Source organism: Pithys albifrons, chromosome 7 (genome assembly GCF_047495875.1).
Source record: "Pithys albifrons albifrons isolate INPA30051 chromosome 7, PitAlb_v1, whole genome shotgun sequence".
In the NCBI taxonomy this organism is placed as follows: domain Eukaryota; kingdom Metazoa; phylum Chordata; class Aves; order Passeriformes; family Thamnophilidae; genus Pithys; species Pithys albifrons.
This window is the reverse complement of record NC_092464.1, coordinates 14216619-14241856: the sequence shown is the minus strand read 5'-3', so window position 1 is coordinate 14241856 and position 25238 is coordinate 14216619. Positions and strand designations below refer to the sequence as shown.

Genomic DNA, 25238 nt, shown 5'->3' with positions numbered 1-25238 from the left:
TTATTTTTCACTTATATCTCTTCCTGCTCTTTATAGTTCCCACACCTTTATTTTTTGTCTAGTGAGCTCCATTTATTCAGCAGCTTTTGTTTTTCATTTTATATTCTATCTTCTTGCTCTTCGATGTCATTTACAACCATCTACCACCAACAAAAAAAATATGCTCCCCCATTGAAAACAACCTACAGTTGGCTAGAAAATCTAGTCTACAGCCACACTGCTAAGCAAATGCAAACAATTATTAGTATTTTTTCATATTTTCATTGCATATTTTTTAGTAAATATGAGATCTTTATATATGTTTGTCTTTTCCTACATTATCTGCATGGTTGATGTCATTCACCTTTGTGTGAGGCAGTTTCTCAGTGTGTTATTAGTGCCAGCCATGTTACTGCACTGGCTCATCTTGCTTCACAGGATACATCTTTTGCAGAGAATTAGCATATGCAAACAGTTTGTCGTATCACATTCCTGTGGTACAGTGTGTTCAAATTAAGCTACAGTGTTTTATGTGCCCTTCTTTAAACAGCCGATTCAGACTTTTAATAGTAAAGTTTTATGTATCTAAATTTTAAACAGAGCTCAAGCAATTGTTTGGAAAGTGTCATCAGTTAATATTCATGCTATAAGTACAAAATAATGTTTTATATAAACCTTGTGCTTTTCACCTGAAAAGTTCAAAGATCTCTATAAACAGTAATGAATTGTAAATGGTTATGAATGCTGTTATGTTCATGTTATGAGGAAATTATTATATAAGGAAAGTTCATTATTCAGCAGAGGAAATGAGAAAATTTCATGTAGTAGACCTCAGTTACCATTGTTTTGATCTGCTGCAACAGAAATAGCATCATGCATATATCTTGAACTTACCAATCAATCCTTTAAACATTTAACACACCTTACACTGTTACATCATCAGAATATTATTCTTCTACTATAATAATTTCTCTTATGAAATGAGTGACAAATGAGTACACAGCAGTTTACAGAATGTCAAGTTATTTATCAAACTATAGGTTTCTCCATTGTTTTCTTTGTTGTGTCTCCAATGCATGTGGGGACAACAGCTCTGGAGACCTGATCTAGGAGTGGCAGATGAGAAAACAGACACTGAATCCTGTCAATTCTCCTTCACATAAAGCTTTACTTACAAACACCACATCAAGTATCTAACTACATATTCACAAATGACATTTGGTTGTTTGTGTTGTTGTTCAAGAAAGGATTAATTATGTGATCACAGTTTAGCTGCTAGTGCACTCTGGTTTGCTTTGGTATGTTTTGGTGCATCAGTAAGTACCTGTTCTTTCAAACTGCAGGACATACCAGACAGGAGCATATCACTTGTGATATCTGTTTAGTATTTATGGAATTTGTTATGACAAATCCTAAAAAAGTAAAAAAACCGCAAAGACAAACAAACCACTCTGAAATGCATTTCATCCTCAAATGTATTCATTTGTAGTGATTTAATTGTGGATAATTTTTTGCAGTACTGCAAATTATTATCCAAAATGAAATCACTACAAACCCAAGAAAATCAAAGTAAAGACATTTTTAAAAATGGACTTAGAATACTGCTTGACACTCCCTCACCAATAACAACCTCCAAGCCTTGTAAATAATATCATATTATTTACATGACACAAGGCAGAGTCGAGCTAGCTGAGGCACTGCAAAGCCTCACAGCTCTTAGGCCAGGCTTCTCCCTAAGCCAGACCTGGGACTCCTCAAGACTATTCCTTCCAGCGCTTCTGACTTCTGCAACCCACAAAAGTCAAGGCAGTGCCTTAGCACAGCAGTAATTTAGGCAGTTATTGATTTTCAGAGGTTCCAGTGATGGGCAGTGGCAAAAAATAAGAATAAAAGGATCAGTAATTTGTTTTTATACTACTCATACAGCCACACAGTCTCCCTTCCAATTTAACACAGTTTAGGAAAGCATTGCTAGCATTTCATTAAAACAAAATAAGTAAAATAAATTATTAGTCCTATGTTTTATACTCCTTACTGTATTTTATATTTTATACTCATTAAAGTGTACTTCTTGCCTCATCTGCTCCCTGTTTCAGATGCAGGATTCTGTTGCACCATGTGGATGTTGGTTACTTCTGACTTTCATCACTTTGACAATATAAATTGCGAAAACAGTGGCTGTGTGTTGACTGCACTTTCCTGTGACCACTCTACAAGTTCTGCACTTGTCCTGTTCCCTTAGAGGCAAGGAAAGGGTAAGGGCAGGGTTATTCAATGACCAGATAAAACTGAAGTGGTTCGCAAGGAGTCCTGTGGTGAAATTATTATATGGTAATTCAGTCTCCTCTAGGTTCATATACCCAGTAAGGAATTAATTTATTACCTATGACAATAATTATAAACATGCAGTGGTTAAGGGTATGAAGATACAGACACCAAATAACAGTTAAGTGAAGAAAAACAGAGCATTGTTAAAAAAGCCCAACAATGAACTTTATTAAATGTTATGTGAGACCACATTTGCTGGACATCTTTTAGCTAAGCCTTCAATGGGAATTATTTCTGGTGTAATAAACTACCTATATGTTATCATTTTCTTTATATAAATAACATTAAGGGCATTTTAGACAAAATTTAACTAAAGGTTTTTCTTCGATCTAAAAGATATTTATCATTTCTAAATGTTTAGGATGTGTAATTGTGGAACAGGCTGAAAAGAGATATGTGTGACACGCTAAATGTCTCCATGATGGAAGAAAATCACAGAACAACAAGTATTAAAATGTCAGTCAAGATGGCAATAGTTGGATCATTTCTATAATGCCCAATCAAGAAAAATCATTAAGTATCAGTATTACTTCAAATAGGATGTCAGTCTATTTTTCTGTCACTCTCACCACTATTATCTTCAAATGTCCAAATTCTAATTAAATAGACATTATCAGCCAATCTAGGTAGCATTTCCCTTTCACTCTTTGCTTACACCACGACAATCTATGAACTTCTTTGCATGAAAATGAAGTAGGTGTTTCATGAGCTTATAACTGAAATGCACCATTTTTTAAAAATCCCATTCCTTTCAAAAAATCTCATTAAATGATAGCTATGAGAGCCAATATGTAAAATCATTTGTCTGAAGATTGCATAGATGTCATTCCTAAAGATATAATATGCACTGGTGAAAATATTTAAGTTCTCTGCAAAGAGCATCATGTTTCTTTTGGTGCCAAATGAAGTTGTTCCAACTCCCTGCTCATTTATTACCCCACCTTGGTTGAGGTAGTTCTCTCTGTGTGAGGGTGCAGTGGATCACACTTGATCTAGGTTGAAAGAGTATTTCTGGCTTTGCCCACCAAAGAAAAAACCCTCAAACAATTTAAAGTAATGGCTACTGAATCACTGATACTTTGTTAAACTTTCAGGACAAAACATCTCCTTGGACATTTCAGGTTAGAGAGAAAAGATGACTCAGTGCTTATTTGGACAGCAGCAGAGAGTCTGGCTTTCAAATTTATGTTCAGAACCATCTTGCTAAATTATGACAACCATAAAGAATCCTGACCTGTGCAGCCTGCTCATGAATTGCTTCTGGTTTTAGCAATTGAAATTAAATGGGTTTGTATCAGGGATTGATACCAACAAGAACTGATTTAGCTTACGTGAGCACTTTTGTGGCAAAGGCCATTCTGGCCTCAAGTAACAAACACGGTACCCCAAACATGCCACAGTAGGAACACAACTCTTGCTCTTCATTGCCTTCCTTTTCCAGCCCACCAACTTCAGTGAGCTGTATTAAGAGCCAAAACTAGTTAGTCATCTTTGTATCACCAAGATCTAAACTCCTCTGGCAGTTCACTCATTCCTCTAATATACATCATTAAATTATCAGAGAGAAGAGGTATAAATAGTAGTAAATTCTTAGTTAAACATTTCAAAGCTGCTTAAGACTTACTTGAAAACTACTAAAAAACAGTAGCTCCAAATTCATGCTTAAAAAGTTCATGGAAATCCTCAGCTTGTTTATAAGTAACTCACTCCAGCAGTTTCCGTTATTTAACACACTCTTTTGATATTTCTTCCTGTTTGTAAAAAGACTTCTACCTTCAAAAACATTTTTGAGGTATTACTAGGATCTCAAGCTACTTTTGGTTTTCTGAGTATACTAACCAAAGCTGGAATTTCTTCCAAAAGGTTTCTGCATTGTAATTCTCAGCAGTTTCACACTTGCCTGTTCATTTGATTATCTTATTGTTCTATCAACGATTTGCTAATTGATCAGAGATTTTCTAGTCAAGTGTATCTTTCAATGAATGAGCATAACTATAGTGTACCTAATGGGTGAGCTGTCAAACGAGAAGGTTATTAATCATGAGAAGAGAAATTCCTATTTAAAATCCTGACTAGACACATAAAATATAATGCAACAAACAAACGGAGGGAAACAGAACTCAAAACAGGAAGGGGGTGTTGCTCCGTATTTCAACAAAGGAAATGTAGGATGAAAACTGAAAACTTGCACAAGCAATAGGGACATTGAAGATTTTGTATTATTTCCACTAGATTGCAATTTTGGTATCTGTGCTAAATAACTTCTGTGAAGCAAATTAATGAACTAAATTCTTAAAGGCAAAAATCTTTGCAAGTCAATACGATTGATCTTTTATGAATTCAGAGATAAGAGTTATTTGGCTTTTTTTAAACACAGGAAAGCAATACCCAGGTTCTCTTCATGCCATGAATAAGGCTGAGTGTTTGGACTGTACGGACATATCACCAATCCTGACACACACATCCTCCAATTCTTCAGTCACAATGAGTTATGTGACATTAACTTAAGTTTTTGGTGTTTATTTAGAACAGTGCTGAATGGTTTCTCACAGTAAAAAAAAAAGTAAAAACGGGTAAGTACATGACATAACTTCAAAATGTAAGTGAATGGCTGTATAGGCATGTAATGTAAAATATATTGCATTATAATCCATTACAGTGCATTGTAAATACTGAGCAGTATTAAGACATATGCTGTTAAAACACCATTACTAACAAAGCTCACGGCTCCTGCATTTATAACATTTACTAACGCCCAGGGCAGGGGCGGTCCCTGGCATAGGCCGCGCTCACCCCCAGCACCAGCCGCGGGACTGGGCACGTATCCCGGGGCAGCGAGCGGGAAAACCCGCACGTCGCTCCCTACCGGCAATTTATGATTTATTTGTCTGAATAAATACAAACTACTATGTCACACACTACGAATCAGCGATGTAATGGTCGTGCTTTCACCAAGCAGCCAAATTACGAAACGCGCCGCGGGCCCCAGGGCGCGTCCCTCGGCGCTGCGGCCCCGCCCAGGGGACACTCGGGGGGTGCGCGGGGCTGGGGGGCCCTGCTAACCGCCTTTATCGGCGGGCCCGGCGGGCGGGCGCTATCGCCGCAATCGCCAGTATCGCCGCTATCGCCGCGAGGCCGCCGCGCCCGCAGGGCCGTTACCGGCCGCCCCCGCCCCCCCTCGGCGGCGCGTCCCGTCCCGTCCCGTCCCGCCCCGGCCATGGGCGGTGCCGGCGGCGGCCGCGGGCGGCGGTTGGTCAGCGTGGCCGCCGTTAGCGCCCCGCGCCGCCGCCCCGCCCTCCCGCCGCGGCCGCTGCGCTCGCAGGCCCCGCAGACGCCATTTCCTCGGCGCCCCCGCGGCGGCGCGGCTGCATCAGCGCTGACGTGAGGCCGACGCGCGGCTCCGCCCGGCCCGGTCCCCCCCACCCCCTGTGACGGGGGCAGCACGTACAGGGCGGCGGGTGAGTGCGGGAGGGGGCGGGGACACGTGTGCGCGCAGCCCGACCCCCCGCGGGCCCGGAGCGGGGCAGCGCGGAGGGCAGCGGGCGGCGCCGGTGGCGCGGAGGGCAGAGGCGGGCGGACAGGGCAGAGCAGGACGGGCAGGGCAGGCGGGGGGCGCTGTGCCGCGCTCGGCTCAGCCCAGCCCAGCCCCGCCGCAGGGAGCGCGCAGGACGCGGCCGAGGCGCGTCCCCGCCGCGGGCCGGGAGCGCGCCCTGCTCAGCTCAGGGACCGCCGCGCGGAGCCCGGACGGCGCTGCCCCGCAATTTCAGAAGGGACGCGCGGGGCGCCGGCTCCGTTACCGGCCGGGGGACGCCGTGCTCGCCGGGCTCTGGCACAGGCGGCTCCGGCCCTGCCTCCGCGAGCGGGTCGGGTCGCCCAGCACAGCGCGGGGAGTGCGGGCGGAGCGCCCCGGCCGGCTCGTCCTGGGGCCCCGCGGGGCTGTCCCGGCCGCGGGCAGAGCGGGTGCCCCGTGTCCTTTCCCCCTTAGTCCGGTGCGCCCCGTTACATCCTTGCCATAGGGCTTTCTGAGCTGTGTCAGAATAATAGGTGGGTGCGGATCACAGTGGGCTTCGTTGATTCCGAGGTCCTGCTTTAAGTTTGAGGGTTTGGTCTGCATCGCCCACTGCCGTGGTGGTAAGTGCGAGGTGATTCCAGACAGATTGATGCTGAAATGAGCCTGTGGCTTGTCCAGGGGCTGGCTGGAACCTTCCAAAGGAGGACCGTGTGTCCAATTCACAGCAGGCTCGGCACTGCCTTTTGAGGTGGCGGATGCAGAGTGGCCGCGTAGCGTTGCTTGTGCACACAAGAATGGCAGGTTGGGCTTTTAAAATTTGGTTTTTTTGCTAAAGTGTTCAAGGACGAAAAGGATGGGGAAGAAAAAGAAAACGCTGAGGGTTTAGGAGGCATAGGAAGCTTAGTGATGAAGCTTTTGATGATACCGAAAACTGGAAGTTTATGCTCTCAAAATCTAGTCTGTTGTGCTGTTGCACATTTCATCTGGCTGAACGCCAGAAATAGGTTATTACAGAGTTATTTTATATTTGAAAACACAATGCCCTTCTGAAACGAGTGCATTCTGAGAGTTTTTACACCCAGTGTGGGATCATCAATAAATGCAAAACAGGTGTTTGTAAATTCACATCCTTGCTTTCTAGTAGCTCCCTTGTGAATAAAAGCCTTAAAAGTAACTTGGAGCAAGGGCCGAAAATTATTTCTTAGTCTCTTAGAAGTTTGTTTGTAATGAACCTCCTTTGTAAGCAGCCTCTGATGTATAAATTATGATTGAAATAAAAAAGTTCTTTTTTAAAATGTCTCTGGATATTTCATTAGACAGTCACACATTTCCGGATATGCAAAATATTGTACCACTTTGCTTTTGCAGTTTAATTTCATCAACAGACATTAAGTATTTATATTAATATTCGGTGATGTAAAACAAACAGCGGTATTGAGGGGAGTGAAAGGGGTTTTTTGGTGCTCTTTTTTACAGAAGAGCCTATCTTGATGGAGATGTTCTCCTTCATCTTTTACCTATGGGCAAAAGTTAATACCTTTAGCTGTAAATTACTCTCAGTTTTGTAGGAAACCTGGCAGTGTTTTCCTCTAGCTAGTGCTGTCTGCCAGACTTATCCTGCCAGGAATGCTTCAACTGATGGCAGTTTTAGCAGCTTTTGATGTTCACTGTGTGTATCATCTTAGTGTGTATCGGCTGCTGACCTGCTGTACATTCCTCTCAGTGACTGGAGTAAACATGTGCTTATGCACATTGCAGTGTTACTGGCTTTGGTAACAGCTAAACTTTCTGCCAGATCCTGAAGACTTCTTTGCTAAGTTGTAGGAAGAAGCAGGTATCTTTGTTTACATTATAGAAAACCATTTTTGCCTGTTTTTTTATGGGAGTACAGAGGTATAATTTGTTTAATAATTAAAAAATCCAGATTTTAAGTTAATCCAGACTTTAAAACTGCTGTTCAGTGATTGTGAGCAACTAAGGTAGAAAATGTAAGAAAATAATGTGTTAATACTGAGTATAAGACTAAAACTTGTGTATAGTTAATCATGCAACGAAAAAAAACAGAATTTTGAACAGAACCTGAGACCACATACTTTAAATCTGTTTGCTTAGTTTTCCTTTAAAAGTAGAAGGATGTTAACTTTAAAGTGTGATATGTACTACTACTGGTAGATTTTTATAAAGGAATTTAAGTGCTTGGCAGAAAATTCTTCTTTTCTTTCTCTGAAACTTAAAAGCAATGCAAATGTTAGAATTTGCTTGCAGTGTAGACTGATACATGTGGAAACTGTTTATGTTGGTGGTTTCTGGATGTGATTAGTAACTGTTTCATGCCACAGTCTGTATTAGTGATGTTTTAGAAAAAGCATAATTATGATCCTGCTCAGTATTTTTCCTGTGTATTTATTAAGAACATTTTGATGTATTCATATTAGAATGATACATAATACATGAAATACAAACCCTCTGAAATTCGGGTTATAGAAATCTGACAGTTTATGAGAGTGCTGCAAAGACTGTGACAATTTAGACTGGATGTGAAATTCAGGAGTTCCTCAGCACACCTGGCCTTGAGCTGTGCACAGGCCCATGTGAGGTGACAGCTCTGTGTTGACCGTTCACTGCTGACACCGTGGGCTCCAGTGACTGCAACTGCCTGACCTGCTCCTGCAAGTGTAGTGATCCCCCATACTTATGTCTGTCAGACGTTGCTAATCTTTTAACATGTCTGAATTATGATACTGGTGTGCTGCATTTTGTCTTTAGTCATTTTTCTCATTGAAGTTTTATGCCAAGATAACTAGTGCATCTTTTACAATTATATACATACTTCATTATTTTTGTACCTTTTAGGCTGTAGTTGGATCTTTGTTTGAATGTTGTTTCTAGTCAAGTGTTTACAAACAGAGGTTGTCACAAAGAGTTTTGGGTTTGACCTTATCTAGGAAGAGTAGTTTGGTGGTAACAGTTGGATTTTGTGGCAGTCAGATTTTCTGTCTTTGCCCTACCTTGCTAAAGTTTTAAGTTAAGCGATTATTTGTATTTAGAGTCAGAACATACACTGTTATAGATGGAAAATCTATATAAATTTAGAATGTTTTCTGTATGTCATATATCTTAGTTATATTTGTAATTTCACTGAGGTGTATATTGCTTACTGTTGTGTTTCTAATTAAACATAAATGATCTAAAAATATACCCCTTCCTCTGTATTTTATTTTGTAAAATATGGGGAATAACTTTGTTAGACTTTCTTCTCCACTAGCAATTATTTGCTAAATCAGTTACTAGAGCAATGCAGAAGAAGAGATTTGGGGGAAAAAAATCTGATGAAGTAGTAAAAATAAAGAAATTATTACAGGGCGAGGAATTCTGCAGTCAGAGGAACTAAGGTAAAAATTAGGATCTAAATCCTCCCCCCCCCGCCCCGATCAAAAAGATCTCTTTCCTGGTAAAATGTCTATGAAATACATTTAGTGGGAATTAAAAGTACTTGTTTGGGTTTTGTTTTGTTCCCCCCCCCCAACAGTAAGCTTTCTGTGACAGATGGCTCTGGATACAAAAATACTTAAGGGCCTTCATAAAGTGAATTAATTCTGACTATATCCCCATCTTTAGAAAGAGATTGCAATGAATATGTTGCCAGTACCTATGCACTGTTTTATCTTCCTTGGTGTGTGAGCTGTTCTGCAGCTTATAGAGGCATTCTTACATGAACCATGAGCTTTCATGGTTAAGACTCTATGGATGGCCCTAGTTTATGAACAAGGAACTTATTTTTTTACTTTATTATTGTTATTATATTGCATATATGTATAAACCCAGAATGGTTTAATAAGGTACTGTGTATGGAAGATTATGGTTGAAAGCTTGGTAAAATTATTCTCTGCAGAATTGTTTGACTTCGGTGAATTTCAGTAGATCCTTAATTAGATAGCGTCTAGAGAAAAAGGTAGGTAGTGGTTACTAGCAAGACAAAAATGTAGAAAAATCTAACTTAGGTGTAAAATAGCTTCTTATGATTCTAATCTGAATTGATACTGGCACGGGGTCTGTAAATCCTGTAGGCAGAAATACTAATGTTAACTCATAAAATGTTAAATTGTGTTCAGCTTGGGTACCACTAGGTATGGACTGTAAAGTCTGGTCAGCAGAAATCCACTGGAGGCAGATGAGCTACAGCTGCTTCTCTGCATCATTTGACTGGATACCTTTTCATATTTTCATGCCTTTACTCTGGGTGAAAAGGGTGACTTTAAAAAATAACAGTAAAATTTATTCTTCTCAAAGATTGTGGGATGTTCTCTAAGACAGTGCCGCAAAAGGAGTTCAGTTTACATTTAATTTGGCTCAATGTAGTTAACTTTTAACACTTGGGACAGAAGTCTGGAGTCTCAGGGTGAGGCAGAAGGCACTTTTCCTCCCCCGCCTCTGCCATCTCTGTGTAAGACCTGAGAAGAAACGGAAGTAACTGTCAGCCAGTTGAAATAGTTGAACTCTGAGTTCAGACGGGCCTGCCACCCCCTGGTTACAGCAGCTGAACCCAAGGAACTGAGATTTACTGCCTCTTAGATCCCTCAGCTTTATCATGTCTTCCTTTTGCGGCCTCAATTGGTTGTTAAATAGGGTGTAGGTGGGAGAGTGCCTGAGGGCACCCTGCCTGCCTCTGCCTGACCCTCTCCTGTCTGTTCTGTTTGTACACTGACCTGTTGCCATGGCAATGTTTGACATCACCTGTTCAATGTTGCACCTTCAGTGCAGGGTTTGGTAGGAGAGAAAGGGAGCCGAAGATAACCAAGCTCTTGTTTTAAAACTCACACCTTCCATTATGACTAAGTGTGCCAAGAAATATCGAAAAGGAGCTGTCAGGTAATTGCATTTTTATATAGTAGATATATTTGGAAGCTTTCTGTATGAAGTTGAAACTCTTAGTTTAAATTGAGGATCAGCAAGTTAGTTATTTTCCTATGAAACTTACCTTACTTTTAATCCTGCAAAATGACAACAATCGTGGGTCTTGAGCCACGAGTAGTTTACATACAATTCAAATATGGATCCCACCTGGGAATCAGCACCTTGGAAGTTTCCAGGGGCTGTGGCAGCACAGGGCGGGCTGCTGGGCAACTTGGGCCATGTCCAGTGGGAGACATGAGGCCCGAGGGACTGCTGGGCTGCTCTGGAGCTCTGTGCTCCCAGCCCCACTGGCAGCACTGCATGGGACCCTGGGACCCTGTGCTTGTCCCTCCCCAACAACCATTTCCAGAACTGCCTCTGCAGCTTTCCAAAATACTTGTTTTAGAGCTCCTGGCTATATGAATGAATATTTTAATACAGGGGAATGGGAAGAAAGGCCTTCAGTTTATCTAATTGTTTTGACAAAACTTTATATGTTCTCTGTTAGTTGTCTGCTCCAAATATAAAGTAGTTTGGAATTGCTCTCCTCCATGTACTGCATTATATAGCTCCATGTACTGCATTATTTAAATGTGTATGTATTTATTTTTAGACAGATGACCATGGAAATGGTTGAACAGGATGACAGTGCAGTGGATTCTATGGCAGAGAGAAATGCTGGTCACCTTCAGAATCAGCCAAGCCGAAGTCAGATTTCCTCAGGATCTGAGGTAAGCTGAAATGTGGAAAGTTGAGAAGAATTGAAAAAGTGATATTCAGAGCCTCTATGATTTTAACATTACCAATTTGTATGCCATTCTCATGTTTCGTAAGTGTTGCTATTAAATAGGGAAAATATAGCAAAGGTATGTTGGAAACTGTCTGCAGTAGTTAACAAGGTACCAGTATAACATCAGGTCTGTTAAAAGGTAACACTTTGAGGAGGTCAGTTTGAGAGCAGAGTGATTGGTAGACATGTGGGGTTTTTTCTTTCACTTTTACAAGGTGATTTTTATAGAGGTGGGAAGAGGGTCTTAAAGAATTGAGGTGGCTGCAACATCAAACATATCTGAAACGTGTATCTTGAAAATGTGTTGTATAACAAAAATGAAAACATGAATAAAACCAACCATGATTCTCTCCTAGTTTCAGATTTTGTACAGAACATATCTATCTCATCTAACTGCAAGTAGTTTTTCAATGTATCCAATGACAGTGTCTGGAGTTCTAAAACCACACTTCACATGTTCTGTATGGTTGCTCTGCCTGGATTATTCTTTGGTAGTTAATGGATACAAACCTTAAAAATATATGCATGTTAAAGTATGAAACATTTGACACTGGAGAGAGATAAGGCTCTTGACCTTACTAAGATTTATAGCTTCAGAAAACTGTATGGACCACTTAGAAGGATCTTCACAACCCCTTTGTGAAATAAAGGGACTGATGTAAAAATATGTCTTACTGAGTTTATTCACTGGTATGATTTGTTCCCATGTGTTTGGTATGTTAGATACTTGATTTACATTATAGGTCTGTTTTAAAAACTGAAGACAGCTGCTCTTTTTCTCACATCTTCAGACACAAAATCTGCAAACCATTTATCAACATTTTTTTTCTTGGTTTTAATACATGCAGCATTGGGAATATTGTTTGTTGTGTTTTTTCTTCTTTTTTTGCCTTAAGAATGGAGCATGAAACCAAGAATTTTGTTTGGGTTGTTCAGTTGATGTCATCCCCCCATTTCTTCTTTCTTTAGTACAGTTCAAATTTTATTCATTAAACTTCATAGGATGATTTATATGTAAAATCTGTTGGCTTGTGCAATAGTCTGTGAAGAAGATACCTGTGAATTTTGTCACTTGGGATTTTTAATGTTGATCTAGAGACAAAGCTGTCACTACTGCTGTGGGAGAGCTTCTACTGGGTCCCCAGGGAAAAGTGCTTTTTATGTTTGCCTGCGTTTAATGCATGAATACTGTGTGTGAAGGTTTGGCCATCTGGGTATGGGCCTTATCTCTTTCAGTTAAAACCAATAACTCTGAAGTAGTGATGAATTTAGTTCAGTTAGCACTAAACCAAAACATGTACTTGAGTTTGAAGGCTGAGGATAACAGTCTGGAGTTGACCTTTGGAGCCCCTTTTTCTGGTCAGATGGCCCAGAGAGCTGTCCTGGACCTGTCAGGGCTTCTTGGTGCACGGAGCTGGAGCCGACATCCCTCTCATGGTGTTTGCAGAGAAGGGTGTTGGTGCCACTGACAAAGAGCGGAGCTGGAAGGGCTGCGGGGACAGGTCTGTGTCCTCGGCCGCTGGGCAGTTCCCGGAGCCTGCACTGCCGTGGGGTTTGCTTGGGTAAAACAGCCCTGGACAGGACACTTATTGCTGACAGGCCCTGTCGTGACACTCCTTTGGCTTAACAGGAGTAGAATTTCATTGGTTTATGTTCCTACCTGGCCGCATTGGAAGGTGAGGTGCTTTGTTGTGGCAAAAGTCAGGGGTGCATGTGGAGAGAGAGGTTCATGTGGGACACCTGACTGGTTTTGCTGGTGGTACCAGATGGGAAGCTCAGGGTGTTCCTGGTGAATTCATGGCTGTGCTGCTGGTCCAGTGTCTGTGTGTTTTGAGTGTCACAGAGGGCCACAGATCCCTTCTCCCTCTTTGGCCTCAGGAGGAGTGCAGTCAAGAGAAGCCAGCCCCTAAAAGAGACTGAAATGTATCTCGTGCCAAGTTCCAACCATCCCTCCTACTAATTTTGTTGCAAACATGCAGAAATAGAGGAAAGAATGACTTAATTCTCACCAAGAGCTAAAATGCCTGGTCGCTGAAACTGGGGGCTCCTTTTCAGACGTCTCAAAAGCAGGTATGGGGGAGTGGGGCTGATGTTTGGTATTTTAGCAAACTATTTGTTCTACCTGTTTTTTTTTCAGTCAGAAGTAAAACATTTTAATACACTATCTTTTAATACTCAATTTGTGGCTTTTGGTGTATTAACAAAGTATTGTAGAAGGGTCGAGTTTGGAAGGACCTTTTGGGATTATCTGGTCTGACCCCTCTGCTCAAGCAGTGCCAGTGAGAGCAGGTTGCCAAGGACTGTGTCTTCTTGGGTTGTAAATGTCTCCAAGGATGGTGTCTCTAGAACCTCTCTGGGTTTCTGTGCCAGCAGGTGACTGCCCTTCCAGTAAAAAGGTGGGGGGTTTTATGTCTGGATGGAATTTAATGGTTTTGGTATGAGTTTGAGTGAGAAATGACTAGCAAAATGCTGAGGGATACAACTACATAGGAGGTGGGCTTTTTTGGTTTGTTTTGGAGGGGGAGTTGGTGTGGAATTCTGTTTTGGTTTGGTGTTTTTTTTTGTGTGCGTGTTTGTTTTTCCTTCCTCTGAAGTTCAGGCTTTTTAAAGAAATACCTGCCATTTAGTTTTAAAAAGGTACAAGGTATTCCATAAGATGATAATCTCTGGAGTTCAGAGATTGTTTTGTGATGAAGCATTTTTAATGTGTCCCCTGTTGGGAGGCAGAGGAGACATAAAAATGTCTGAGGTGGAGCTCCATGGTATTATGGGATAACCTCCAATGCTAAGAAGGGCCTACTATACGTTATTAATAGGGAAAAGATAGTGGCTTGTATCATAGATACTGCTATATAGTCCTGCAATTTTTTGCTGATGAAAGTAAAATTACTTATTCTTCAGAAGCAAAAATGAGTCAATTTGAAACTAGCAAAACGTGAGGTGCATTTTTTGTCCATTAAAGGCTTATTTTTTTAATAAAATGACTCAATGTAGAATAGGATTGCATTTATAGTTTATTTTCTTGCATCCCTCACTTTCAGCCAGTTAATGAATTGACATAGCCACCAAAAGAAATAAGTAAGAAAATATTAATTGGTCAAAGTCTTGGTCCTTTTCTTTAGACACTGCTGAAAGTGAAAAGAACATCTGTAAAGAAGCTTTATGCTTTGAGGAAGGAGCAAAGGTGCAAGATGGAAAATTTCTCAACCTGTTTTGAGATGGGCTCCATGGGTTGTCTCACATGCACAGATCTATTGATACATATAGAGCTGTTCTTAAAAGGAAGTCAATTTGTATTGGAATATTCTGATAGTGTTGATGATAGTCAGAATTAGATGTTGTTTCTGCAGAAGGATTTCTAGAAGCCATACTGCGTTTTGTGTTGTGTTGCCCTGTGCTCAGTTACACATAAATCTGAAAATGTAAGATGAATGTATCTCAGCCTTTTTCATGTTTAAAAAATGCTTTCAGTTGTGATGTTATCTTTCCTCTTTTTTAAATCCTACATCTTGATAATTCTTCTTTGATTTACTTTTTGTTGACTTTATCATGTTGTCTTATCGGTAGAGCTGTCTGCTGTCCTTGTTTGAGTTGACCTCTTGGGGCTGGCCCTGAGTTAGACGTAAGTCAGGGTTTACAACGTGTGAACTGCTGTCAGAGAGCAGAGAGAGATTTTCAGGGCCTGGAATGCATAGCCATTGCAAGCTGAGACTTCTCAGGTTTAGCATTTCAGGAGTGTTGTCTTGTGGGCTCCCAACATCAAACTATGTTAAATCTTGTAGATTGAGCCCTGTAGGAATTTGCCAGACTGTTAAAAATTTGGCCGTAAAACCAGCCTGCTAAATGCAACTGCAGACCAATAAGAAAGTTGATGTTAGAAGATTAAACATGCAGCTTTGTCACCATTTGGTGCTTTCTTGAAGGGTATGCTGTCACCAAATGTCTGAAATCAGCCTAATCATGTTTTCCTTAAAATATGTGTTTCTATTTTGACATCAGCTTTGGAATTGATCAAAAATTCCCTGTCTCTAGCTTTTCCCTCTAGAGGCTGATCAGTCCCTGAGTGTGGCACGTCCTGGATGGGTTTGTCTTGACTTTTCCTTTTCCAGAATTGCAGTGTTTAGATCCTGTAGCAGGGGCAGAAATCAGATGGACCTTTGTACTGCTTACTTTATACTGGCCATGTTGAAGGTACGAAGGGTTGAAGGTGAACGTACCCTCTCTATTACTCTGAGGGAGAAGTCATCTGACCTTGTGAGTGAGGGTGTGCACATCCACAGAGTGACTGCTCAGATGGATAGTACATCTTGAAGTCACATAACTGATGAGTAACCTCTCTCTCTGCCTTGGTATGAAGGTAGTGTGTGATCTTTGTTGGCTGCTGTGGAAGAGACAGCACTTATATTCTGAAGGACATGAAGTGTAGTACCATAGTGCTATTGTGGATTGCGTGGTTGGTGTTTGTTGAAGTGATTGCACTTTACTGTTGTACGCCAAGGAGCACAGAATCCATAGAATGTGTTAAGCTTCCCCTCACCCACTGTGTTCCTGAGTTGCTTCTGTGGATTGTTTTCAGTCGCTGTGCCAGACAGCCCTTGAAGTAATGACGATAAAGATAGCATTGCTCATCACTGATGTCAGAAAGGATTTTTTTTGCCAACTGTTTCAGTCAGCATTTACACAGGATAGCATCAAAAAGTTCTCCTATTTCAGTTACCACAGGAATATTCAGTTTGAAAACTGCCAAGGGAAATGTGAATTGAAGTTGGTTTAATAATTTCAAATATTTATAAAAATTATGCAGAATATGATGTTTGAAAGATTTATAATAATACCATCTCCTCTTCGTTCAACCCAACCCCCCTGCGTTTAATCTCCTATCTGAATTAATGGGAACAAAACAATTTCTCCTGTGATATTGTAAACTTTAGTCTAAAAGAGTATTAGCTGAGTGTCGGTTCTTCTTTTTTCTTCTGAGGTTATACTAGATAAGCTTTTAAGTGAATGTAGTTTCTTAATCCTGAGTACTGGATTAGTTCCTGATTGTGTGTCCCTGACCCAGTGTGTAGAAAAAGAAACTCTTAAACTCTTCACTTGGTACTGTTTTGTGTGTGTTGTACTCAGAAAGTTCTTTCTGATACACAGAGTATTGTGTCAAATTCTAACTCTTACAAAGATAGCAGTAAGTCGAAAGGTTTACTAAAATTGCCTTTATGATGTTTTGGAAAGTTAGCATGCTTTGTAAACATGTGGACTGCTCTGTGCTATCTCCTTGAAGGGTTTAGGATGTCAGTTTTGCCACGAAATAGATTTTACTCTTCAGACCTTTGAGACCTTCTGGCGCTCAACCTCAAATACCTATTTCTGATAAATTTCTCATAACATTAATATTTATTCTGTAGATTGGGAAAAAGGTTTATCTGTCCTATTTACATGTCATTTCATGCCCTTTAAGGAATTTTTTCCATTTTAGGGTTATAAATGCCCTCAATTGTTCTATTTCCTGAAAAGCAGTCCAGGTTCCTATAACAGCGAACACTTGCATAGTCAATGTGGACAAGTTCCTGTCTCTGTTTCCTAGAAAAAGTGTTTTTTCAAGATAATTTGAACCAACATCAGGTCTTTTCAATAGTAATGTGTCTTAATAGTAGTTAAAATATTTCTCTTGCTTCAAGAAAGAGAATTTCCCAGGCAAGAAGTGGCTTATGGATCAGGAACAAAAACTTCTTTCATAGTTGAAAATTAAACCCCTCTTCAGTGCAAATACAGAAAAACTACAAAACTTTCTTTTAACTTTTTTTTAATACTCTGCATTTATCATGGGGATTTTTTCTGTCATCTTATCACACATCACAGTCTACAACTTCCTTGTGAGGGGTAGAAAAGGGCCAGGCACTGATCTCTTCTCTGTGGTGACCAGTGACAGGACCCAAGGGAATGGCCTGAGGTTGTGCCAGGGGAGGTTTAGGTTGGATATTGGAAAAAGGTTCTTCACCCAGAGGTGTTGTTGGGTACTGGAACAGGCTCCCCAGGGAAGTGGTCACAGCACCAAGGCCTGCCAGAGCTCAAGAAGTGTTTGGGTGGCACTCTCAGGCACATGGTGTGTCTCTTGGGGATGGTCCATGTGGGTCCCTTCCAACTTGGCATATTCTGTGATTCTGTGATCTACATTTTAGCTTTACTAATGCAGAAATGTTTTGTGGCTGAGTACAAAGCTAGGAAGGAAATAATAGCTGAATTTTATATGAGACTGGGCTTGTTGGATGTGCAGATTCTAGAAATGACTTTTCAGTGCATGTTTACTTTAAGAAACACAGGGGTTTTTTTCATCATATGGTTTATGCTTGTCATTCTCTTCTGAGTTTAGAGATGTTTCATCACACAGCACTTGAGATCAAGTGTAGTTGTTTTCCCTTTGCATCAGTAATTGTCTTTGTTAATAGACTTAACAGTAATAGCAGAAATACTGAACTATTTCTTAGCCCGTAAGTGTTAAACTGGTTCTTAACCCGTTCATCCTCAACACTGAGGGTTGGGAGCCAAAGGCCGGGGAAAGCTGTGTGTCCTCTAAAAAGTCATCAGAAAAGGGGACCAGATTATTCCTAAGCAGAACATTCTCTTCAGCTGTGCTGGGCTTAAAGATTCAGCTGTTCTTTATTTTTGTTGCTGTTTTGAAGCCCTGATACACTCCAACTCTGTTTTTCTTGATATATAAATACATATAACCCAAAATTTCATTAAACTAAATCAATTTATGGATCCTTTTATTGTTTTATTTAACAGGGTGTTTTTTTACTATCTGAGAAATTCTCATCTCTTGAGACATTGATCTGAAAAGCACAACTGAAGCAGTTCTGAAATATTTTTTCCTTATTAGAACGTTCTATCCATTATGTTGTTGCAGCAACATACCACTTCACTGAATATGCCTATTTTTTGTTACATTTTTAGTTTCTTCCTAACTTTCATGCTAGCAACAGCACATTTGGCATGTGATGGCCTAGGGTTGTTTGTTTTTTTTTTTAATTGAAAAGAAAACATGTTGTCTTTAGAGATAAAAAAAGGAAGAAAGAGTTGCAATTTATTAGAGAACAGTTTTCAGCTTTCCATACTGTTTGGAAAGGTACACATCAAACTTCTGCTAGTAAAACATGTTTATTTTTGTGTGTGATAATTATACACATCTAAGCTATTTTGAATATGGCAACAAAATCAGTTTGTTTTAATGTCACTTCTAAAAGCATTTGCTGAAGTCTTAAGGCATGTTACTTAAACATGATGATTGTAATTTTTGCAGGTTTCTGTAGCTGCTTCAAGTGCTGGAAGAGGATCTCCAGCTGTAACTGTAGTGCAGTTGCCTTCTGGTCAAACTGTTCATGTCCAGGGTGTCATTCAAGCCACACAGCCCTCAGTCATTCAGTCACCACATATGCAAGCTGTTCAGGTTAGCTCTTTTATTCTTACATTTTCATGAATATTTGGTACCTCATATCTCTTTTCCCAACCCATCTTCAGTTTCTTTTCATTCCTACCAGTGCTGCAGGATTTACTCATATGGCACAGGAAACAGCGGAGGGAAAGGTGACAAACATGCATAGCAGCTCTACAAGCATTGTGTAGCAATTCCTTAATGCTTCCTGTTTATCTTTTAAAAAATGGCGTCTTGGAACTCTGCACTCATACAACAGCACATTTCTGTAATAACATAGTCTTACTTCAGTGTATCTTTCAGTTTTTTTGTTTTGTTAAGTTCTACAAACATCATGTTTCTAATGAGGCTACGAACTCATAAATTTTCAAGTATCTCATATTTTATTTTTGCAGAGTGTGGATGTGATGAAACTAAACATGCAGTCAAGTGGTTCCTTGTCTGTAGGAAGCCCTGTTAGAGCATCAAGTATTGCTTTTTGTGGATGTGGATATGTAGAGACCAAAAATACAGGCGGCCTCAAAATAAACTTTTATGTGACAAATGTTCACATGTTTAGCGTTACTGGTATTGGAAAACAGGGACCAGTGTAAAATGCATAAGACTTTTCAGAGGTTTTAAATAGTGAAAAAGATTAGAGAGAATGACTTTACAGTGTTTTGGAAATGACTCAGCTTTCCATTGGTGTTTTTGTTGTAGCTAGGAAGGCCTTTGCTTTAGTTGTATTAAAATCTGATTGGAAAATAATCAATTCTCTTTGCAAAAAGCTATTTGGTTGACATCTCCGGTAAGAGACACGAGACACTGTTATGTGGGAACAGTTTTACTTGTGACCATTGACAACATAATAACTTTTCTTTAACATGTTGCAGTCTTCTGGAGAAGCTGCCTTTAATGTTAGAGACTTCTTAGTAGCTTTCAAATATGATAAATAAAAAGACATAATGTAAGTATGATTTATTTTAGACAAAAGGAATAAAACCTTGGCCAACTAATGAATGCTTTATTTTTGAGGAGTAGGTGTAGATGATGGAATCTTGTAAGGTTTTGAAATTCTAGATTACTTTTGAAAGAGGTGCAGTAAATGTCAAGAGACTTGGGTTTGATCAAACTTGAAGTCAAATCAGAGTATTCAAAGTAATTACCTTTTTTAATTGGAATGCTTTCTAACTGTAGTTTACCAAAGTAACCTTTATTTGATAAGCATTTTAGTCATTCCCAGTTTCTGTCACTGCTTTTCTTCAAATCATTATAGTCAGTATTTGCATGCATAGGTAGAGGACTTTCTTCAAAGCTCAAAAGGAGCAATTTCTCAGGAATCTCTTGCCAGCTGCTTCTGTGTTGTCTTAGGGGAGTGGAAGTCAACTATTTCTGGCTGTCTTTCACAAAGGAGTAGAATCAAGAAAGTTTTGTCTCAATTAATACTGACTAGTTAGTTCCAGGTTTTTTCTTTGGTTTCATTTGGTTGTGCTAATGGCAAATGAAATGACTCCAGAAGAAGGGCTTGAAGGTTCTGCAAAGGACTCAATTACTGAGCTTGTTCAGCCCTTCTGTGTTCCTCTTCAGTACTTTATCCTGCCACCTGACATTTCCTCCAGATCACTTGGCATTAACTTGGTGTCTTCTCTCTGCCAGACAGTGGGAAACTTAGGAAATTGTATCAGTTTAATTAAAAAAAAGTATGCAGAAGGTTGATGTTGGAGCTTGTGTGACCTCTCCCTCAAACATCTGCAGCTCCCAGCCGGAAGGTGTTCAAAATTTTTTCTCGTAGTGCTGTTGTGTTTTGTATGAAAAAAATGCTTATCTATATAGCATTCCTTATTGTTTTATTTGTAAGAAGATTGGAAGTTCAGATTGTTATTTGACTTACTGCTTGCTCCTCCTATAGTATATTAGGTCTTGGCAGGGTAATGTGAGTTTGAAGTTAAATTTCTTCCAATGCAGATAAAGTTGAAGTAGGTAAAGTTGAAGTCTGAATGATGTCCAGGAACAAATGACAATGGTTTCTGTTTGTTGACATTGTGGACATGGTTGCTTGCTGTTAGAGTGATCTGAAATGTTAATTTTCATCATGACAATGAGAGAAATTAAAACTTCTGCAATTTCTGCCAGAAAATGTCTTCCACATTTATAATAATTCCACATTAAAATGCTTAAGTCATCTTGTGATTTCTTTACCTTCTTCCCAAAAGTGTGACTGTTCCCCACTTCCTCGGCCGACTTCACAAACTAGGAAGGGCTATTGAAAACCCTTAGTGAAATGTGAAGGTTGAAAAGCAACTAAGGTCTTGTTTTTCTGCTGTTTGTACTGAGACAAATGATGATTTATTACCTCCCACTCCCCAGCAGAGTGAAAATTCTATTTTGGGTTAAGATGCCCAGGCTCTTGGCTGTGCAATACTGGCTTAGTTTGGAAGGATTATGCCAGAGGCTTGAAGGTCGACCCATAAGCAGATTGCTGAAGGGCACACTGGGAGGGAAATGCCTTTCAGGACCTCACTCTGCCTCTCAGCATTGGTCCATCCTGCAAAAGGAGGAATAGAAACTTCTTAAAGTGCCTGTATCTCTGCCAGTCAGCTTTGATGTCTGGCTTGGAGCTGCATGTCTGTACATGTGCAGAAATACCTCTCTTCTTCTGGGTGGCAGACACAGAGTGATTCGATGATGTTTGCTGCATCTTACCCAGCAAAATGAGGCAACATTAAATATTTTTACACAGGATTGGAATGTGATGAGTAGAAGAAGAGACAATTTTATTCTGCAATAATCTATAGTTCCTTCAAGGTGTAGTTTTACAGGTTTAAGTTGAGGTGACCCACGCCTGTAGATTTCCAGAACCTTCCAGATGGTAATTTTCTGTTGAGGTCAGGCAGGTTTTGTTTCTAACACTGAAGCCTGGCAGATGTGTGAATTCTAGAGCTCTCCCTTGACTTCAGAGCTTCTTCTGCTCCCAGGTCAGACAGTTGAGCCTTTTAGTCACATCATGTTTGTTCAGTGCTTAACACAGTGCTTAGTCTGAAACTGCAGTCTGGTCTATCTGTATGTCAAAAGGTTTTGTATCAAACTGTTTCAGTTTGGAAACCTTAACACATCGATAGTTCTGAGCAGTTAAATGAATCCAAGAAAATAGTGTGTTTTCCTTGTTCAATAATGACTTTTTGTTCTGTGTAATAATATAGTTGGTGGTCAAAAGTGTGATTCAGCCACAGGCCCTCATGTTCCCTTGGGTCATTTTAAGAGAAGAACTTGTGAGAATACTAATACTAAAGGTCTGAGAAAATGAGACATTGTGGATATGTCAGACGTTTCCAAAGCTCACACAACATTGCTAAGCAATGTCTTTGTATTTATGCATGTGTGTTAGTAAGTGTAATAAATGTGTACATTTAAATAAAGTTATTTTCTAAATAGCTTTGGTGTGGTGTGGAGAGACTTTTTTATATTGTATACTATGATTTAAGGCACATTAATGCAATATTGTGTTTCAGATGTTTGACTTCATTTAAGAGCTAATTAAATTGTATAATATTTTTCTATTTTAAAAACTCTGTCTTCAGGACTTTTTTAAAGTGTCAGTCACAAAAAAAACCAACCTGGATTATTTTGACCTTTTTCTTTTTCAAATGGAAGATGTCATCTAAGTAGCCATGTCTGGAAAAATCTCATAATTTGTTATTTACTTTGGAAAAAAGTCTGAAATCACATGATTAGAGATGAATAACCAAATAAATTTCCCAAATCCAAACATGGAAGGAATTTTTTAAATAGTATTTTTCTCTATTGCTATCTTTTTATTATGAAGTTATGAATTTCAGGAACTTTGCTATTACAGGTAGCATCGATTGCAGATGAAGCTGCAGTATCAGAAGTGATAATTGATTCTCAAAAACGTAGGGAAATACTTTCAAGAAGGCCTTCATACCGGTAAGAACTTCTTATTTTGGTTTTGCTGGTTTTAAAGGCAGCTTATATATTACAGCAAAACCGTCTGATAAAAGCCAGTTATTTAGGTTTTTTATGGATATGGATTTTCAAATACATATAATTACTTAACCTTCTTTTTTAGAAAAATTTTGAATGAACTCTCCTCAGATGTTCCCGCAGTAGCGAAGATTGAAGAAGAAGAGAAGTCTGAAGATGAAGGAACGCCTTCTGGTATTTCTGCCATGGCCATGCCAACCAGCCTGTATCATACTAACACGGGGCAATACCGTATGTTTGCACGTGTACTATGTGATGTTGCAGAACATACATAGCACAAATTTCTTTCTAAAAGTTCCATAATGAAATAGGATGTTGGATTTTGATGAAGAAGAATAAGAGCTTCCGTATTTCTAAATAATTTCAATTATTATATTTAATTTTTCTTAACATGGTCATTATAGGCTTTCAGTCTGTTTCTTGTAAAGTTTGTTGGCTGCTACATTTAGTTCTTCTAGAGCTTCTGTGCATTAAAATGTGGAGGTGAAGCTCAGATGAAATGAAAAAATGTTGACACTTTTATGTGAATGTTCAGTGTTACAAATCATTGCTATTTCAAATTCCTGTGATTTGCTATGTATTAGTGCTAGTATATGAAATGACAATTAGTTAGACTTTTTTGAAATGTAAAGTTGGAGTGTGAAATTATTTGTTAACTTTCAATTTTTGTTCTTAAAAGAATGATGTCTCTTTGTCTCCAGTTGTCACATATGAACACTTTAACTGCAGAATTAACCTAAATTGGAGTTTCCAACATTTGATACTTCATCCAAATACAAGTCAGAAGTTAGATTCACAGTTGTGTTCTGTAGATTTGGTTTTTTATATTTTGATTCCTGTATTTATGGTAAAAGTGTTGCATAATCTGCTTTCTATGGCTTCGTTTACTTAGTCACATTTAATCTAAGGGATAACTATATAATAACTTTGTTTTTTCAATTATGTGTTAGGTAAAGCTTCACCCCTACTGTTCATAGAGTTTTTCATGTCTGTTCATAAACAAGACACACTAAAGTGCAGGTTTTTTCCTTTTATATAATAACAGGAAGATTGCATGAAAAATGTTGTGGGGGTTTTTCCTGAAATGAGAGAACAGAGGAAATCTGTTAAAACATTGCAGTGGCATATAAAAGACGACAGAATGGCTCTCTGGTTGTATTCTAGTCACTCTTAGAGTTCTTCAGTTATTTTTATTTTATGCAACTAAACTAATTATAAACTCTGAGAAGGCAGAATTTGCCTATAATATTATTTATCCTTTCAGCATAGATAAGTAATTTTGCTTGTGCTCCTAGGAATTTTTTTTACCCTTTCTGTAAGCTACAGACATAGATAAATGTTTGCTTTATGATGTCCAGCATATGAAGTATACTTTTCTGTGGACTTACGTTCTTGCTAAATTACAGTTATCCAGTACAGAATCTGACAGGTATTCATGACCAAGTTAAATAATTTTTTTCAATTTTTGAATAATATTTTTTGTTTTCCTTAAGTTTAACTAAAAAAATTAATTTGCCATTTCAAGGCTTAAAAAGAGGCACTGTAACATCTGTACTATTGTCTAGTGAGCTTGCAAACCTTTAGGATTTCTAAAAAATTTTAGAGTTGGTGTTTCTTAATCGTAGTTTCCCTTGGGAAACCAGAGTCGTACTTCGACTAGCAATGTCTTGCAGCAGGTGATTCTTAGTAGAGTATATTTTCATTTGAACACAGCTATCCCTGTCCAGCTGTAATAGGGATAGGGAAGTGTATAAATAAATAATGAAATTCACTGGTTTTATTTTCTTATTCAATCAGACTTTTTTTGTGAAAATTAGGCAACAGAGAGCAACACCAACAATGTGCTTGAACAGCAGAATCTGCAAAAATTTACTTACATCTCATTTCTCTTAATTTAAACTTGTTTATAAGCCAAGGTTGGAAGATTTCTGGGTTTTGCTGCTTTTAGTTTGAGTAAGTTATAGCCTAAACCATGTCCTGTATTATTTAAGGTTCTCATTATAATGAGACATTGCTTCAGGATGCAATGTTAGCCTTCGTGGACTTGATTCGGGGTCAAAAACCTTGTTTTGAGAGCTTTGTTTTCCTGGAAATGGTTTTTTGACCCATTCTATTTGTTCCTTAATTTGGTTTTTGTTTTTGTTTTTTTAAACTTCATCTTTGTTCATTTTTGTTAAGTTCATCCTTTTGCTTCAATGAAGTCTGTGTGTTCTAATTCTGGTTAGAAACAATTGGGACCAGGTGGTAGCAAGAACGGTCATTTCCTTGTAGTAGTGTGGATCCTAATTTGGAATTTACCAAAGAGCTTAACTGTTGGGTTCTAGTCC

General features: G+C 39.2%; 1 protein-coding gene across 8 annotated transcripts in view; it reads left to right on the top strand.

Annotated features, from left to right (window-relative positions):
- The first annotated feature begins 5620 nt into the window (after nt 1–5620).
- The window catches only part of CREM (cAMP responsive element modulator), a 45931-nt gene continuing 26313 nt past the window's right edge, over nt 5621–25238 (top strand). For 2 of the 8 annotated variants that reach the window (XR_011698243.1, XM_071559902.1), the window contains exons 1-5: nt 10580–10687; nt 11325–11442; nt 18799–18945; nt 22763–22854; nt 22997–23142. Coding sequence is in view for 7 of the 8 variants with exons in the window: in XM_071559902.1 (XP_071416003.1) it covers nt 10647–10687; nt 11325–11442; nt 18799–18945; nt 22763–22854; nt 22997–23142 (544 nt within the window). In the remaining variant the exon portion in view is untranslated. Of the gene's footprint in view, nt 5766–10579; nt 10688–11324; nt 11443–18798; nt 18946–22762; nt 22855–22996; nt 23143–25238 lie in introns of those variants that run through there. The other 6 variants (XM_071559904.1, XM_071559903.1, XM_071559905.1 and 3 more) reach the window with 6 other exon arrangements.